Genomic DNA, 18,325 nt, shown 5'->3' on the forward strand with positions numbered 1-18,325 from the left:
TTTATTCACCAACTACAACTATGTTTAGGCTACTGCCAATCTTGCTGGTAATTTTATCATGAGCATTTCTCTTCAGGGACTTCTTACACACTTCAACACCTAATAGAGACGACACGTTTAAAGGACTGGAGATATTTATTGCAGCGAATTCTAGGTCATAAAATCTCTGCACATCATTCGGAAGCGTGTGTCATGTACCAGTCATGATTTTCTTCTTTGCTACTCAAAGGATCGAGGGGCTCTGCCTTTTACCATTGTTGAGCAGTGGCGGCAACTCGTATTCGTGTCAAGGCAGGTGTCGAGTAGACAGTGAGTAGATTCGTCATTCAGTTTGCGCAGACCAATAAACGAAGTGTTGCAAGAGTCCTTACTGGAGAAATGTAGGCTATGTTGAAAATAACATGGGAAGCCCATTTTGCATGTTTGCACCGGGGTCTCAACAGACGAAATTAAGGCGCTGGTAAAATTGTTGAAAATTCTCATTTGCGTTAATTGTGGTTTGCAACACCCTCAGATCGATTTTTTATGGTAGTTGACAAAAGCAGAAAATACAAAAAAGGTTGAAGCAGCCCGCAGCTAGATCAGCTTGGTGCACTTTGACTGCTACAGCGCCACTGTGGTACAAAAACAACACACCCCTTTGGAGAGCTCAAATATAAAGCGGGTTATCGTTGAATAAGCACGCATAACAATTTTTAATTATTTATCTTACTTTTTTATCTGCGTTAGGTAGCCTATGTGATATTTAATTTGTCTTTGAGTTGAAAATTAAAACCATTAAAATGGCTGATAATATTGGAACCACAACAACAACAACGACCACAACATCTACAGTTCATAGAGTCGGAATTTCTTGCAATGTCAAGTATATCACCTCTTTGCCTGGAATCCTCAAAATTTTGGAACTTATCTTTGGTCTTCTTTGTTGGGCATTGATAGCATCGTTTGGCCGTGGCATCCCTCCAGCTTTTCAATTTGTCCTCTTCGTCACTGTGACGTCTTGGGTGCTTACACTGTAAGTAATAATAAGCCTAATAATAAAGTCCGCATAATTATGTCTAGCTGGAGATTTATTTAAAAACGTTCCTATAAAAGACTTTAATACCATTTACCAAGTTTACTAATGCGTTTGGTTACTTTCTTCTGCTTTTTTTATTACTGTTGTTCTTAACTAAGCCTAGGCAAACATTAAAAGCAGATTGTTTTGGTCTATAATATTCTGCCGACAAAGCGACGCAACTCCAATAAAAATATGAAAAACTTTATATTTTTTGCATGAGGTTTATAGTCGATTAGTTTTTTGTCAAAAAAGGTTAGAAGTCTTGAACTGCTGGTAAAATTTCATTCTTGTGAGTATTCAACAGATTTCTTATTGGTATGAAACAAAAATCACATTTATATGTTTCGTAGTCTAGTAAAGGTATCTTAATCTGAATATGTTCTTAATTTTCTGTATAAAGCATGCCCAGAAGAAATTTTGCTCTGTGGGCGAGTAAAAATTTTGTTGTGTTTCATTCATAATACGGTAATCTTTAAAATTTCCATACTTAGCTTTTTGCTTTGAAGACTTAATTAAAATATGAAAAGTCGAAAACTCGTAGTTGTTGTATGATTTGACAGATAGCAACAACGACTTCTGTCCAACATCACGAGATGTTTTAGAAGTATAGCCCTGGACTAAACCTTAGCACGAGAGGGTAGAGGTCACTGAGATTACATCAAAACTTTACAGGTTTGCTTTAGTCATCAACCGAGCAATATCTGAAACGCAACTCGTGGATTAGGGAAAGGTATTGACCTATGAACCAGGTTGACCCATGAGCCACACCCTTCAAAAAAAAATCTGCTGCATTCTAGCGCCAACTTGTATCATTTCTGAATGTGCTAATATCTCAGAAGGTTCCATGGAAAATTCTGGTTTAGAGCTGAAAGGCGTTTTCCAGTTGTTAAGAAAGTTTTGTTTTGAGCCTTCTAGAGTAAATGTTTGGTGCCATTGATTTTTTGTTCTGGTACCTAAGGTTTAGCTCAGTGCAGGTGCAAGCTCAGTGCAATGCACTCACGCTAGTGCAATCAGCTCAGTGCAATCACGCTATAGCCTAAAGGTATTTGAAAGAAACACAAACAAGGTAGGCCTAACACCAGAACAGGTGAGGCTATTTCCTCATGGTTCTAAAAAAGTGACAAACCGTAGGCCTGAGCAGGTAAAATCACCGGTCATCACTGACTCGCCGGCTAAAGCAGCAGAAAATGCTACCACACCTAATGCTGCTGAAGATGTAAGCCTCCAGGTTGCTGCAAGAAAACCTGCTCAGATGGGACAGAGAAAAAAGAGAAATCTTTTTAAAGTGCTGTCAGAAGATTCGGAAAGTGAAGCTGAAAATGCAACTGTTCTGCATCATAATGACAACAGTTCGGATGAAAGTAAGGTGGACGACACAATCAATGATTTGAAAGATGAAACTACGGTTAACATTGGGGACTTTGTGGTTGTTAAGTTTTGTGAGAAGCAAGACGTGCACTATATTGGAAAGATCAGAAAAGAAAAAGATGATGAAGATGATGTAGAGGTGTCATTTTTGAGAAGGAATCCGAAGGGAAATGGTTTTGTTGAACCTATATTGTTGAAAAAATTCACTCTGTGCAAATATGCGATGTCGTATTGTTGCTTCCTCCACCAAATCTTTGTGGTTCCACTAAACGGACACAATGGATTAAGCATTTCTCTTTAGATTGAACCTGCTGCAACATTGAATAGGCTTTGTGTTAAATTTATAAACTGAGGACAATTTCTTTAGCAGCATCTAATGTGTTTTATTAATCAGGATCAACTGAAGAATCTCCCCCCATCGAAACCTGTTGATTTTTTTCCTTCCTGGCAAAGCGCTAAATGGGGTGGGAGGAGGAAAAATGGTCTGCTGAAATCTTTCCCCACTTCTTCTCAGCCGAACTATTTCCCTTTCCCATCCTTACTTTAAGCTATGCTAGGAGGGGCGAAAAAAATTACGGATTTCGCGGGGGGGATTGTTCAATTGGTCCATTAATAGTACCTTTGTAGCCTATTTTTTGTATGCTTGTGTGTTTTTGCGTCTAAAGTACATTTCATAACAGACATCAAACAAAATTAGTTGATTTAATTGCAGTGGCTCATGGGTCATTTGGGGTGGTTCATGGGTCATTACCAGCAGGACCCTTGAGCCACGTTGGAGACTTTTAGGAAAATGTTTATAACTGTTACGCTAATAAAGGTATTGATCTGAAACTTGCCCATGATCTGCCCCAATAGTAACGTTAAATGCTTTAAATACTTGAGCGTTCTATCTTCAGCAAAAAAAGTTAACGAAAAAAATCTAAAAAGTGGCTTGTAGGTCAAGACCTTCCCCTATTACACAAAACCAAGGATGTCAGGAAGCACAAGTAGCCTATATAACCTGCATTTCAAAATTTAACTTTTTTAAAAATAAGATGTTAGTCAGGGCTTAGTGGCCTAAATACTGAGCACAAACTTTTGCAAATACTCGATATACATTACCTGTCGACTTCTAAGCCCAAGTACATTTACAACACACAAAAAAGTCTTTACTGTTAGGGAACAACCATGCAAGCACACTACATTTGACAAATTTCTTATGCTTTAATTTCAAAGAAGCACAACCTTGTTGGCCTGGAATAACATGCACTATGTAGCTTTGCATTTCTTTGCCTACCCTGTAAACAGACTGTTTAATACAAGACTGTCTTTATTAAAATGTTTTGTAAAAACAGTTCTTGCATCTAAGCAACGATTTTGAATAGGCCTATGTTATACAATCCAAACTTTTTGAACTCTAATATTATCCAAATTAACTTTTCTTCACAGTATAATAAGACCTGCAGTTCTATAAATATTTTGTTTTTATAAAATCCACTGTAACTGCTAGAAAATATGATATCAAATACGATACCCCACTGGGTGCAAAACTGACAACTTTGGTGTCAATCTAGCACAACGCAAATATTACAATTAGGTTTCTTTTTTTATACAGCAGAACATTTATAAGCTTTTTGCCTGCACACAAGTCATTTAGAATTGCCATAAAGAGTTAATATCAAATACCACAAAACGCAGAACTGACCGCTTTGTATCTAACTACGTTAGCCTGTCTCGAAGAAGGTGGTCGGCCTAACGTAGCCAAACCTACTGTATATTCCCATTTTCGGATTCAAAATGGCAGCAGTGACACATCCCCTAAAGCTCTAACTTTTCCTGCACACAACAGTAGGCTATCATTTTATTCTGAAAATGAGTTGTTGTTTTTTTCAGAATCTCTCTTGGATTGTTCATGCTGGCTCTTCATGCAACAATGTGCTCTGCAGCACCATGGCCAATCATAGAGTTTTTTTTCAATCTGTTTTGGGGAGTGTTGTATTTCATTGCCGCCTGCATCATAGCCTCCTATACTCAGTATCACAACGACACCATAAGCGCCGCCACAGCGTTTGCTTTCTTCACCACAATAGTGTATATCATCCACACCGTCTTCTCATTCAAAGCCTGGAGAGGAGTCTTTCCATGGCAGGGTGGATGCTCTTCTGCAAATTCAGGAAATTCAGCAGCTGTGTAGAAGTAGCGTGGATCTTCGTGTTTTTGGTTAAGAAAATAACAATGATTGTGGAAGCGCTATACTGAATTTAAGAATTGTGTTAATGTCTAATAGGTACAACCATGAACTTTGCTTTAAGCTTTTCATGCTGTTATTATCATCGGGACTTTCATCATCGCCAACGTATTTTTTTTTCAATATGAGGAAGTCTCGAAAAACTTTAAAAATTTTTTTTATACTAGTCAAGTTGATTTGATATCGTTGAGTAGACCTACTGCTTACACAGTATTTTCATTGGGGTATGGCTAACTATCATCAGATAGTGTGTTTTGTTTTACTTTTATTACATTTTGTAAATATTATGTAGCCAAACAGTGGTGGCCTTTGGGGTGGGCAAACTGGGCGACCGACCAGGGCCCGCAAATTTATGGGGCTTGCGCTTATCCAAAATATGCACAAATAAAATTTACATTAAGCACTTAGCAGAAAACAGTAGACTAACTTAAACTTTTCCACCACATTTGTTTGCCGACCTTCATCACAGAAGAAAATCTGTTAAAAAAATACTCTGAAGCATCCCGAAAATTTGCTGGAGACCTTGACAGTTAAGAACTTTCCACGGAAGTGCAGAGCTTCACAAGAATATATTCATCATTGAAAACAAAAGAAACCTTAGTTCTCTCTGTTTTACAGTATCTGCATCAAAACAAACTGAATGTTGTGTTCCCTAACTTGTGTTTGTTACTCAAACTATTTCTTACTGTGCCAGTTACTAAGGGGAAAGATCATTTTATAATCTAAAGTTGATAAAAAATTACCTTTGCTTTACCTTTGCTTAATTACCTTTACAATGAGACAAGAACGCTTGGTTGGATTAGCTGTTGGTTCAATTGGGCACAACGTGGGCAAAACATTAGACAATGCCTCTCTTATTAAAGAGTTAACGCAATAAAAGCTAGAAAGGTGCATTTTGTGTAAGTGCTGCAGACGGGTGGTGTAGGAATCGGAGGGCACTGGGTGTGGTGGTACAACAGTGGCGTATCCTGGCTGGTTGAGCAAGGGAAGCAATATAACTCGTGGGGGGTTAGAGCGTGCCGAAGGCACGTGTATTCTAGGGGGGTCCGGGGGTATGCCCCCCCGAAAAATTTTTTGCAAAATTACACTCAAATAATGGATTATAATGCTTTCTAGAAATACTTTTAGGGTAATATTTGTATGAAATTTATTAGCAGATAAACAGCTATTAACTTATTAAAGGTAGCTCTTACACACAAACGGGCAAAATATGCTGCTAAAATTAGAGAACACCAAAAACTTAGCTACAGCTACCTACTGCTGAAGTAGCTTAAGCCAGAATTCATTTCAGTCAAGTCAATTCTAGCCTAGATCTCACATATCATGTCTTATGCCAAAGTCTACCCAGCCAAGATAACAGTGTAAGTAAAGCCAACATTTGGCTCAAACGTTTGCTTACTAGGCCGATATTATAACCATAACAGCGCCTTAGATTTTCTCATTACCTAGCGTTCTAGCATAGATATCTTACATAATATAATATTTTGCATAATATCTTATGTAAGATATCTATGGTTCTAGCCCACTGACACAATATCCAACAAATCAGAATTGCCAGACTATGAAAAGGTCTTAAAGCCAAAATAATACAAAAAAGGCCAAAACAAGGAAAATATTAGACAAAAAGGCCAACTGGATATAGGCCTATTTACCTGTTTCTATTAAAAATTATAAAATTTAGGCTACATATGTTTTATGACTTGTAGCGGATTTTAATAAACTGTAGCAAAAATAATTCTGAAAGTAGCCCAAAAAATAGCAAATATAAAAAGACTGTAGCGGATGAGTTTTAATCGGCCACATTACGAGTATAAACAAGTATAGAACATGTATTGAACAATGTTGAATATGGTTTTATCTGGTAAAGTTACGATATTTAAGAAATATTGATTATGCATTTTGAAGAGTTAATTTAAAAAAAAGCCTAATTCGAGGAATTCGTCCAATCTGGCAACTCTGGAAGCAATTTAAATATTGCTTCCATCGATTTGTTAAAAGAAACATAAATCTCGCAAACTTTGCGCTGCTTTTTTTCCTTTCTTTCTCGCTTGTTTCTCCTTATAGCAAAAACGAGAGTAAGGGAAGCGATACAATCTTTGCATCCGTAAGCTTCCAACTTTTTTAAAATTAAAACCGAGCTGAAATCATACGGGGACGTGAGTTAGAAACTGTTCTAATTTATATTCAAATAAAGAAATTACGAAATCGTTTTACTTAAAAATATCATCTTCTCTTTTTTCAATTTTGGCAGGGGAAGCAATGCTTCCCTTGCTTCCATTGAGGATACGCCCCTGTGGTACAACATAGCATCAGAGTGATGTGAACATGTCACAGCATGAAATACACCTTTCTCGCTTACCATCGCTGTTTGTTGTTGTGTCATGTTAATTCCTTTTTGTGTTATTGTGATTTTAGGCTGTTTGAGTTTGCGTACTTTATAATTTGTCGATACCGGGCTGTAGGGGGCCCTTATATTACTTCTTGCCCAGGGCCCACAAAACCTTAAGGCCACCACTGTAGCCAAACACATTTAGCCTCAGCCACATGTCGACTCTGAGTAGTTTGATGTTAAAAAACTGAAGTATTTTTAAACATCTATATCTTTTTATCTTCTTTAGCAGCTAACTGCTGGTTGATGACAAATTTCAAAACTAACAAACACTAATGGAAGATTCCCCGACTTATTTTGAAGTTGCAGTAAAATTTTCTACAAAACTGAATCGAAATTTTTCTGGGATATAATTCATCAAAATTAAAGGGTCCCGGGTCAATTGAATTGCGCAATTCGTAGCCTAAATGTGAAAAATTTCTGTTTTTGAACTTGTAATGCAAGTTAAACAAATATAGCGACAGTGCAAGTGTAGCGTAATGAGTTTGTATTTTTCAAATCAGAGTTACCATGGACTATTCACAAACATATCTGCAATATCATTCAGAAGTTTGTTCACAAAAAAAGCATTGTTCGCTTTTCTGTCTTCAGTTGTTCGTCAATGTCAGAACCTTTACTAAAATCGGGCGAAGTTGGCTGTTCTGTGACGTGCAGATTTCTAACCATGCAAACGTTTGTGCAGCATTAGCCTACAATGTTAAATTTATAGGCTATGCTTAGAGCTATTTTATTGCCATTATTTTTCAAAATCAAACGGCGCTGGTTCGACTCTCGGGGAGTGAGGTTGAATAATACGTTTTGAAGATAGCTTTCCATTCAGCAGTACGGTACCCAGTGAATATAAATAACTCACAGACAACAACACTTCAACAAACAGAAATTTCACCTGTCAATCTCGGTTACCGGGCCTGCGTCAGTGGTTCAAAGCCTTTACAATTATGCAAAATTTTCACGATTAACCTCTCGAATAAGCTTTCTTGGTCCGAGGATAAAGATGCCTTCAATCAATAGTTTAAAAAGAGTATTGATACAACCATTAGGCTACCGTTATTTACAGTTTGTAGAAGAAAAAATAAAGGATTTGCAGAAAACATTTGCTGGAATATGCGAAGTGAAAAATTTAAAACTGACTCCCCTGGCTTCATTGGCAAAAAACTTAATCCTTAAATGAAAAAACTCGAATCAAAATATTATGGTCACATTTGCTTCGGAGTGGAATTTTTATTCATTGTAGCCTACGGCAGTGTTATTCAACCGGGTAGCCTATACTATATACCCACGTGTAGGCTATACCAGATCAAAACTAGGGTAGCATATACTGCTGGAGAAGGGTATACAGCTTGGATCTGTGATAGTGGAAGTCACAACAGAGATAGCAATTGGCATATTTGTAAACTTTTAACCGGACTTACTGGTGTGCGGTTAGGGAACGTTCAAATATTACGTAACGCCTTCGAGGGGGAGGGGGGTTTATGCAAAACGTTACGTTAGCGTCACATCGGGGGGGAGGGGCCTCAAGCAAAACGTTACGTAACGCTTTCGAGTACGGAATGGTAGTTTTTTGTGCTGAATTTGTAGTGAAAAAGCGTTACATGGGGGAGGGGGGGGATTGAAAAAAGCGTTACGTTGGCGTTACATGGGGGAGGGGGGGGTCAAAAATTCGGAAAAAAAGCGTTACGTAATATTTGAACGTTCCCTTATTGCTTATCAACCTGCTTTGTGCTTTCGAAACAGATAGGCTACGTTCATTTTGGATGCGTGTGCGGTGTGGTTCGCATTTGACTTTGAGATTGTTGCGTCATTGGCATAGCCTACTTGGCGTCTCTTTTTGATCGTTTCAACCAAGTGAATTCAAGGGAGAGGGGGTGATATATTTCGGTCAACTAGCAAGATCAATGCGCTGAAAATGAAAATTGCACTCTGGAAAGAGAATGCTTTGCCGAGAGACTTCAATGACTTTCCTGTATTAAGTCAATACATGAAAGAGTCTAGCTAGGAGTTTGAGGACGTTTTTACTCAAGATAACTTGTCTGCCCTTATGGTAGAAAATGTTGAAATATTTGTTTACATTTTGTTATTTGTGAAATGACAAGTGGGTCACTCGTTGATTTGTTTAACTTTAAATCTTTGCGCTCGCACTGAAAAAGTCTCTGATAGGTTATTCCTGCTGAAAGTTTCACATCATAGGCGTAGCTGGGGGGGGGGGGGGGGAGCGAAAGGGGCCATGGCCCCCTCCCCAAATTTTCAAAGTTTGGATTCCGAAGTTGAGCCCTTTGTTGGAAATATAATAAAATTTGTAGAAACTTATAACGTTTTCCAAGACATCTGGCTATTAACACACCCAAGGACTTGTTTTAGACACACAGAAAGACACTAATAAATTTTGAAAATCGTAAATCGCGCAAAATTTACGCAATTTACGATTTTTTTAACTAATATGTGTAAGCAATTTCAGAATGGCCCACTCTGTTGGGTTTTTGTTTAGTTATGAGTTTTTGTGTAGCTGAGTTTTTGGTGTTCTCTAATTTTAGCCGCAGTTTTTGCCGTTCGTGTGTAAGAGCTACTTTTAATAACTTAATAGCTGTTTATCTGCTAATAAATTTCATACAAATATTACCCTAAAAGTGTTTCCAGAAAGCGCTATAATCCATTATTTGAGTGTAATTTTGCAAAAAAATTTCCGGGGGAGCATGCCCTCGGACCCCCAAGAATACGCGTGCCTTCGGCACGCTCTAACCCCCACCACTCTTATTGTTTCCCTTGCTCAACCCACAAAGATACGCCACTGCACATGAGGTGGCGATGGCTTAAATCAGACACTTTGTCGTTCCCTTCAATTCATCAAATATTTGCTCCCCCCCCCAAATTTTTTTTTCTGACTACGCCACTGTTTCACATACTTGTTATCGCAGAACCTTTGAATCACTGACACAGGCCCAGTTAGCGAGATTAACAGAGCGGAGTTTCAGATCGTTCAAATGTTGAATGCGTTGCTCAATCACACACATCAAGAGCCGAACCAGCGCACTTTATCACTGGGTTTCGTCGTGCAGACAGTCGAACGCTTAACTGAGCTACTGATGCGTGCGAAAATCTGTGATGTTTAATGTGCTGGATGTCGACAAAAATTGGTAGGTATTTAGTAGTCCATTTGGATTCGTCGCAGGCGTCCATTCTTAATACGAACAGCGTCATCAATTAAATGTAAATGGCGGTATTAACTGTTAACCCCCAGCAGGAATTTATAAATAACTCATAAACAAACTTAATAGAGTACCAGAAAAATAGGAAGTGCAAATAATTTTAAGAACACGAAAGTGTTACGGATTGATTAGAAAGGATTGTCGGTAAGCATCAAAATAAATTATCAAAGAATTTGAAGAGGTGTCTTAACACTTGTGTGTATCGTCGTCGTCGTCGTCGTGTGAGCCTCTGGGGCCGAGGGTCTATCATTTTACCACCCCAGATTCAGGATGCTCCAGGACTACACTGGAAGGCTACCAGAAAGCAGCCAATTTTTGGTTTCATCATACATGACGCGCAGAACTTCCACTCGGTTAGGTGGCTTGAAGATGGTACAGTCATTGATGATGTGGTGTGCGGTCTGTTCCTCGGCACCACATTCACAGGAGGAGGAAGAGGCCATTCCTCATTGGTCCATAGTTGAGCGGAAAAGCCCGACGCCCGTACAAAGACGGTTGAAGCGCACCCATGCCTGTCTTTGTAGTGTCAGGCCGATGGGCGTGTGTCGGCGTCTGAGATGAACGAATGGAGTCTGGTGGTACTTGACTTCCTTTCAGAATTCTATTTATAGTCCGCCCAAGTAGCCGCAGAGATGTCTTGTTCATCACCTTCGTTGATCAGAATAGTGGCTGGCATAAATGAAGGTTTGTTTGTGTTTGTTTTTCATTATCTTTATCCTGCATTGCGGGAAAGCAGACTTGAGCGCTATGCATCGGTGTACGCCTTCCGACGTACACCTGACCCACGCTGCAGCCGACTGCAATGTCTGTTTCCGGTTGTCTACTCTATTTATGACTTAAATTTAGTACTACCCATTACTCGAAATCGACCACTGGGTAGAGGCAATTATCGTAAAGTTTCTTGCCCAGAGAAACAACAGCAAGTTCGGGTAGTTGGAGTCGAACATGCAGGCTCTCGACTGCGAGCCCAACGCGCTAACCACTCGGCCACTGCTGCCGACAAAGGTCTTGTCTTGATTTCGACGGGGTGCTCGTTTGGGAGAACAGAGATTTTGTACTGGAGAAGATGGTTAGGCTCCAGTGCCCGTCGGTCGAGAGACAGAGTGGCTTCTTCGCAACAAAGTTCAGCAGGTTGGATGCCAGCGAGGATGGCGAGATTGTCTAATGGTGTGAAACTCAGGCATCTGCTTACTGTGCACAGGGTGCTGTTTATGGCAGTGTCAATGTTGTGACAGTGAAGACTGCAGCATCAAACAGGTGCACAGTACTCTGCTGAAGAGTAGACTAGGGCTAAGGCTGCTAGACGCAAAGTGTCAGCCCTAGTCCCCAGCTAGAGCTTGTCAGGCGCTTGAGTAGCCCTGCGCTGGGTGTCAGTTTTTTGCGCAGTGACACCAAATGGTGGCAGTATGTGAGCGATTTGTCTGGTGTCACCTTGAGATACCTTGGTTTTGGGCAGAAAAGAAGAGGTTTTCCATTATTCTGGATGTATAGCTCACGATCAGCTTTCTGATTGTGTAGGTGGCAATCTGCTGCCACCGTTTTGGTTTTGCTGACTTTCAGTGGCCAGTTCTAAGGTTTTCATGGCCAGTCAGAAGGTTTTCATGTCCTGGCTCAAGGTGTCTTCTAGGTTTTTCCACGACTTTGTGGAGTAGAGAATTGCCAGGTCGTCCGCATAAGCGTATTTTGCGGAGACCGTGGTTGGCAGGTCGTGGGTGTAGATGTTGAAACGAATTGGAGCCAGGACCGATCCTTGTGGGACCGATTCTTGTTGGAAGGAGCGTGTCGATGATTGGATTGACGCGGACGTAGATCAGCTTTTTGAGGATTTTTAAAGGAAGACAGAGAAGGGATATCGGACGATAACTCTTTGGGTCCTCTGGTGATTTTTGAGGCTTAGGGATCACAACTACTAAAGATCTTCTCCAGATTTTGAGATTGTGAGATGGTGCAAGTAGGAATAGAGGAATCTACGTAACTAAGACTTGAGGGAAGAGCCAGCATGGAGCACAAGCTCAAGGCAGATCTTATTCGGCCCTGGAGATTTGTGTGGTTTCACTAAGCGGAGAGCGGTGGCAAACTCCTCCACAGTGAAATCTACATAGATTGTTTCTTCTTGTGGTGTTTCCACTCGCCACAGGGAAGATACTTCCTTGTCGACAAGGCGGAATGCCTCGCGGTCCTTTGTCTTGTAAACCCCGTTCTGCACTAGCTGGAAAGCGATAGCATTTGCAGAAACGGGCACTGGCAAAGGGAGTTTGCTGATGGCCCAGTGAGGTTAATGATGCTCCATGCTTTGCGGCTTGAGTGAGAGAAGTCGATGGTTTGAACAATTGAACTGCTTTGTTCCATCGCTCAAGCTTATTTGCATCCAGCCGCTCAAGTAGGCTACTGTAATTTAGTGGCGGCGTTAGAAGCAGTACCAGCGGTGGCGTTCGGATAGGAGCGATAGAGAGCCTCACACTCAGAGTTTCAGCATGGTATGTAGCTGGTTCGACCGCCACGTGGTATTGTGGCTTTTGCTGCAGTTATTACGGCATTGCGTTTATTTGTGTGCATGTGCCCTTTCCACACGATTCGTCAGCTTAACTGAATGAATTACTTTCAAACCCTACGTGTCAGCCTACACTTTCACACTTAATCTACTTAAAATACACTTTCAGTTTTTGAAGAGTTTTTAAAATTTCGAAATCTTTTTTAAATATTTCGCTTCGACCTCAAATTATTATTTTTTTGCTTCGAGGGAAACTTCTTTAGGATAGAATTTCATTTCAGCCAAAACATGTTCATTTCGAACAGCCCTAAGTTTTATTATTTAAGGCTTACAGTAAAAGGTTTGGCCTTTGTAATAATAATAATGTTGTGGTTTTATTTATTGTCACTTTACAACAGCTATCACTTTTAATATTTATATCAGGTTTACGATGTCATCACATTATTACCCGACTTATTCTCACTGTGTTATGCAAGAAAAAACACAATCGTTACCGCTTTTAATGTCTTCGGTTTGACCCGACCTGGAATCGATCTCAGATTTACTAGCATCATAGTCGTAGTCAAAACTACTCGGCCACGGAGCTGCTGGTCTCTCGCCTCTGCCTTAAAATTTTCTCATTGCCTTTAATTCCAATGGGCTAGCTGGAAAGAAAAAGAAAGACGCTGACATTGCTTTACTGAGCTGATCAAACTTAATTGAAACTTTGTGTAGTAATTGATGAAAACGTTTGTCCAGTTCTACCATCGCCAGCAATTGTAACAGCGATGTCCTGGCGATTGTCATTATTAAATTTTGTGCATATATAGGCTCACCAGCAGCTTGCTGTCATCACACTTGAGGGTTGATAACTGCAAACGCGTGAAATAACGTTTTGTCAGTTGTAATATTCGATCAATTGAATGATGAAGCGTGACTGTTTGTCATACTAGTGCGGCGCCAATCACGCGGCAGCTGTTGCGAGCCTTCGACCGGATATGCTTTGTAGGCAACGAAGTTTACAGCAGACTACAGTAGCCTACCCCAGTTGTGCAACTGCACGACTGGGAAGGAAGTTATCTGAGTCTGAGTTTTTCATCTATCGCTTATCAGTTTAGTAATTAAGCTGATTCAACAAAATTACACCATGTTATTTCTTTCATACTTTCAGAGTAATTTTTGCAGTCGAATGATACTGTATAAAAAGATTGAATTTTGCAGGTTTTAAGTTTAGTCATGATGGAGGTTAATTTCTGAAGCACTTCATTCTGTTCAATTTTTTTTTGACAGACTTTTCGGCAGCAATGATCAACAATAGGTTTTGTAGATTAGTTACACTGGCCGACCTAATTTTTTATTTTCTGGCTAAAAAACCCGAGACAATTTTCTTGCGCCGCTTGCGTATAGTTGTTAATAACATGATAATACACAGTTACCGGTGTAATTTTGAAAACATTGATTGATTGAATCTTTATCCTCGGACCGGAAAAGCTTCTTGCAGAGCTTAATCCTGGCAGTTTAATATTTAGTTTACATGCCTTTAATTTTTTTATTTCGGTGAGAACTTGCCCTTTAAATTTGATTGATTGACATTTTATTTGTTGCGAGTATAAACACACATATTCAGCAAAGTCAGATAAAACAAACGGTAACGTAGAATGTGTGGATACTGCAACGGGTAGCTGCGAAGTGACCTGGAAGGTCTTCTAGTCGAGCAGCCACCCTCAACAAAAGAAAAAGTAACAAATTAAACATCAAAGAAGCGAGGCAAAAGAATCTAAAACATAAATTTACGGTATAGTTGCTTGAATGAACACAAAATACATCATCTAATAAAAGTTTTACATAGGCCTGAAGCCATCATCATTGGTAATATGATAATAGTAAATTTTTATAAAAATTCTTAAATGAGTTAGGTGAGCTTTTTCTTATTTCCAATGGGATTGAATTTCAAATTTGTACCTTGTGTTTCGCATTTGCCTTACACGTATTCCATGACCTCTTAATTGGTCACTGTTAAATACGCTTTCTTGAGAGCGTTGCGAAACTCCAACTTTAATTGTAATACTAAGTACACTTGTTTTAGTGCCGCAGCTATGTGGGCGTTTACATTTCTAATTTATGTTGAAGTTTAAGTACTGGTTGAGATTCAAATAAAACCAGCTGTTTGCCTATGACAGTTTGTCAAGTCCAAGAGATAGTTAGACGTCAATAATGGAAAAGTTTGCACCATAGCTCGATATCAGACAATCAAACCATTAGCAGAGTCGCTGCTGTATTGATGGCTGATGGTACAAACCTTGAAGAATTATAAATCTCAACAATAACCACAAGAAGAAAGAAAATCAGTTTAAGGAAACACTTCAGTCAAACATACATAAACCAATTTCGAAAGGAGCGAGCAACAAAGCATTATGTTGTTCATTGGGTGGCAAACTCTTGGAAAATATATGGGCTGAAAGCCAGGTCAGGTTTCAGAAACTTTGGCAGTATCAGTGTCTGAAACACTAAAATATGAAAAAGAAAAACAAATCTCAGAGATTCTTCTGGTGCATTCCAAGCAAAAGTATCACCACAAAATAACCCGAATGTAGTGAAGTATTGATGGTAGAAGAGGAGAAACAAAATGTAAATTTTGGCTGATTAGAATAATTCAAATCAAACAAAGGAGCTTTAAAGCATATTATGCTTAATTTATATTTGTTTAATTTAAATTACTCTAATTAGCCAAATTTACGTTTCGTTTCTCTTTTTCCTTCTAGACTACCATAAGCACTTCACCACAAGCGGTTTAATTTATTTTGAAAAACAGCTCCTGAAGACGTTCAGAAGAAAACCTGCAGCCTCGAGCTATGACTGATTGATTGATTGATTGATTGATTGTTATGGTTTGTTTTATGTCGCTTTACAACATCTATGGTCTTTTAGCGACAGTCATTATTATAATAGCTATTTAGCACAGTTAGAACACAACAGGGCATAGTGAAGGGTGCAATACGACACAACACAACATAATACGATACAGTAGTTTAAACACATCATTAGTGGAAAAGAAATTCTTGTAGGAGGTTAGGCCCACCAAAGTCAGGTACTTCTTTGGAATTGCACGCTTGGTGTTACAAACTGAAGCAAAATAAGGAAAGCCCAGCCAGCAAATCAATCGCCTTCCACACCGATTCAATGTCCAAAGACGCTGGATCAATGTAAAAAGCGATCGATCTCTGGCTGGGAGCAGACACGACACGGGTGCAGTACAGTATAACATGGATGATTACAGTGATTAAAACAATAATTTAAATGAGCTTATTGCAGGAGTTTATAAAAGCCAGCATATGTGTAGTAGTTGGACGATTTTCAGCAAAATTTTTCACCGATATGTTTATTCCATACTTGCTCAGATTTTGTTCAAGACACTTCCTTTGAGTTGCATATTTACTGCAATGAAATAGAAAATGATTCACAGTCTCAGGGGTCATACATGTGCCGCATAGTCCAGAAGTGTGGCATCCGATCTTGAAGAGGTGTTGGTTTAAACGGCAGTGACCGGTGATGAGTCTAAAAACGGTTGGATGGTCAGGCACTTTGTTTGTTCCTGCACTTTTGGTGTCAGGATATATAGATTTGTAGAGTTGGCCTGTGGTACTGTTTATATAATGATTATTCCATTTTTGCAGAGCTAGATCTTTGGTGAGGTTTTTGACTTCACTTAGGCTGAGTTTTGTGTTTGCGGAGATGGGGGTAATGGCTGATGTTGGTATTTCTGGTATGGCTCCTGAAGCAAGTTTTGCTAAGAAATCAGCAGTTTCGTTTCCAGGAATGCCTACATGACTAGGAACCCATAAAAACTTTACTTTTGTTGTATTTGATACAATGCTGGAGTGAAGCAGAAGTATGTCATTGATTAAGCTGTGTTTTGTCCAAGTTGGATTTGAAATCGTCCGTAGTGCACTTAAGCAGTCGCTAATGATGACCGACTTACTTTGTTTGGTCTCTTTTATCCATATAAGTGCAGCCTTTATTGCAAACAGTTCGGCACTGAACACAGATGCGGATCTATTAATTGTGAAACAGCGTTTTATTCCATGGCGGTTTACAAAAAAGGAAGATCCGGTTTTCGTGTTGGTCTTGGATCCGTCTGTATATTATATGTTGAGAAATTCTGAGTAATTTTTTGTGAGGTGCTCAGTAGGGTGGAGTGAAACATAGGTTAAAAATGAAAGTTGATAGAATCAATCTGTAATAGTTACTAAAAGTTGTGATGTGGTAAATGTATTCACATGCTGAAATATTTTTGATTTTGATCAACGTTAACGTCTGCCGCAAGTCCATTGAAGTTTTCACTGGTATTTTGGAGCTATGACGTCATCACAATTAGCAGATCGTCACTTTTATCTAACTTCTACCTTCGGTACTTCTATCTAACAATATCAGAGTTGTAAATTACACATAAATCGTTGCAATGCAGTGGAAAATACGTCTTTTAGAACGCTTGTTGCATGTATATGATCAACTGATAAGAAAAAACACGGATTTTAAGCTATTTTCTTCAAATTTCTGTTCCTTTCACAAGTTCATCACCACAGTTTAAGCAAGTATGTGCAATGAAGGTAAAGCAAACTACAGTAGAAAAGTGTTTTTCTTAATATGACAATATTGAGATTTCGGTTGCCTGTTTACTTTTGATCCCATATAAATATTGTAAACGCTTTTTAAATCATCAGCTTATACAGTACATGGGCGTTGGCAGAAATATTGCAGGGGGAGGGGGCAAACATCTTTTAAGCCAAATTTCATCTTGTGAGCTACAACGAGTGCAACGTAGCTAAGTGTATTGATGAAATGTAACGTAAATTTGGACGGCACGAGCGAAAACGTTACAATTAAAGATATTTCCAAGGCATACTTAGCGATAGTTTCCGAAAGCGCGAAAAAATAGTCCTGGAAAAATGTTGGTTTACTTCGAAGAAAATTGGATGAAAAAGATATTATCGCCCAAAGGTAAGAAACATTTTTGAAAGTATCGTTTTCATAAGGAAAGAAACGTTTATAAAACCCAAATCCAGGGGGACAAGTGCCCCTCTCTGCCGACTCCCATGAGTTTAAATCTCATTAAGCACTCCATTTGCCAAAAACTCTCGTTTTGTATTGAATACCGGCATTTCTAATTTTGACTGCAGTCTACTTCGAATGAATCCTTCCCGTTGTTTCTGCCCACACTCAGCAGATGCTGCTTCAATAACGAGGCGCACGGCCCCTTCCATGGCTTGCGTGTGACACGGATAGCTAGGAAATTCAAGCTCTGGAGCTGCAGCATCTTGAATGAAGGACATTAACTGACTGTCCGGTATGTCTCGAGTTAGCGGTAGTTCATATCTCTCTGTATGCTGCCAATCAATCAGTTCAAAGTATTCGTTTGCTTCAAAGATCAAGAGTGGAACTTTAAAGAGACGAATGGAATCTCCATGACCTTGTTTTCTGGAAAGTATCCTTCTCAGTGCTAATTTTCTGTTGTACAGACGTTCATCTACCAACATCCACAGCAATAGGTTCTCTTGGTGAGCAAAAAAGGCATTTCGGTTGATACCAGGGACAACTATTGCTTTTAGTT

At 39.3% G+C, this 18,325-nt stretch overlaps 1 protein-coding gene across 1 annotated transcript; it reads left to right on the forward strand.

Moving 5' to 3' along the window:
- The first annotated feature begins 744 nt into the window (after positions 1 to 744).
- LOC145771666 (plasmolipin-like) lies at positions 745 to 7,666 on the forward strand. The gene is made up of 2 exons (XM_082583400.1): positions 745 to 1,015; positions 4,301 to 7,666. The coding sequence occupies exons 1-2, from the start codon at positions 783 to 785 to the stop codon at positions 4,599 to 4,601; spliced, it is 534 nt and encodes a 177-aa protein (XP_082439526.1). The 5' UTR covers positions 745 to 782; the 3' UTR covers positions 4,602 to 7,666.
- Positions 7,667 to 18,325: the final 10,659 nt, after the last annotated feature.

This window comes from Aplidium turbinatum, chromosome 1 (genome assembly GCF_918807975.1).
Source record: "Aplidium turbinatum chromosome 1, kaAplTurb1.1, whole genome shotgun sequence".
Classification (NCBI taxonomy): Eukaryota; Metazoa; Chordata; class Ascidiacea; order Aplousobranchia; family Polyclinidae; genus Aplidium; species Aplidium turbinatum.

Bases quoted from the DNA above. Each gene is read 5' to 3' on its own strand.
- LOC145771666 (XM_082583400.1), top strand. From the start codon at position 783: ATGGCTGATAATATTGGAACCACAACAACAACAACGACCACAACATCT. The intron at 1,016-4,300 runs GTAAGTAATAAT...TGTTTTTTTCAG, and splicing joins ACGTCTTGGGTGCTTACACT to AATCTCTCTTGGATTGTTCA.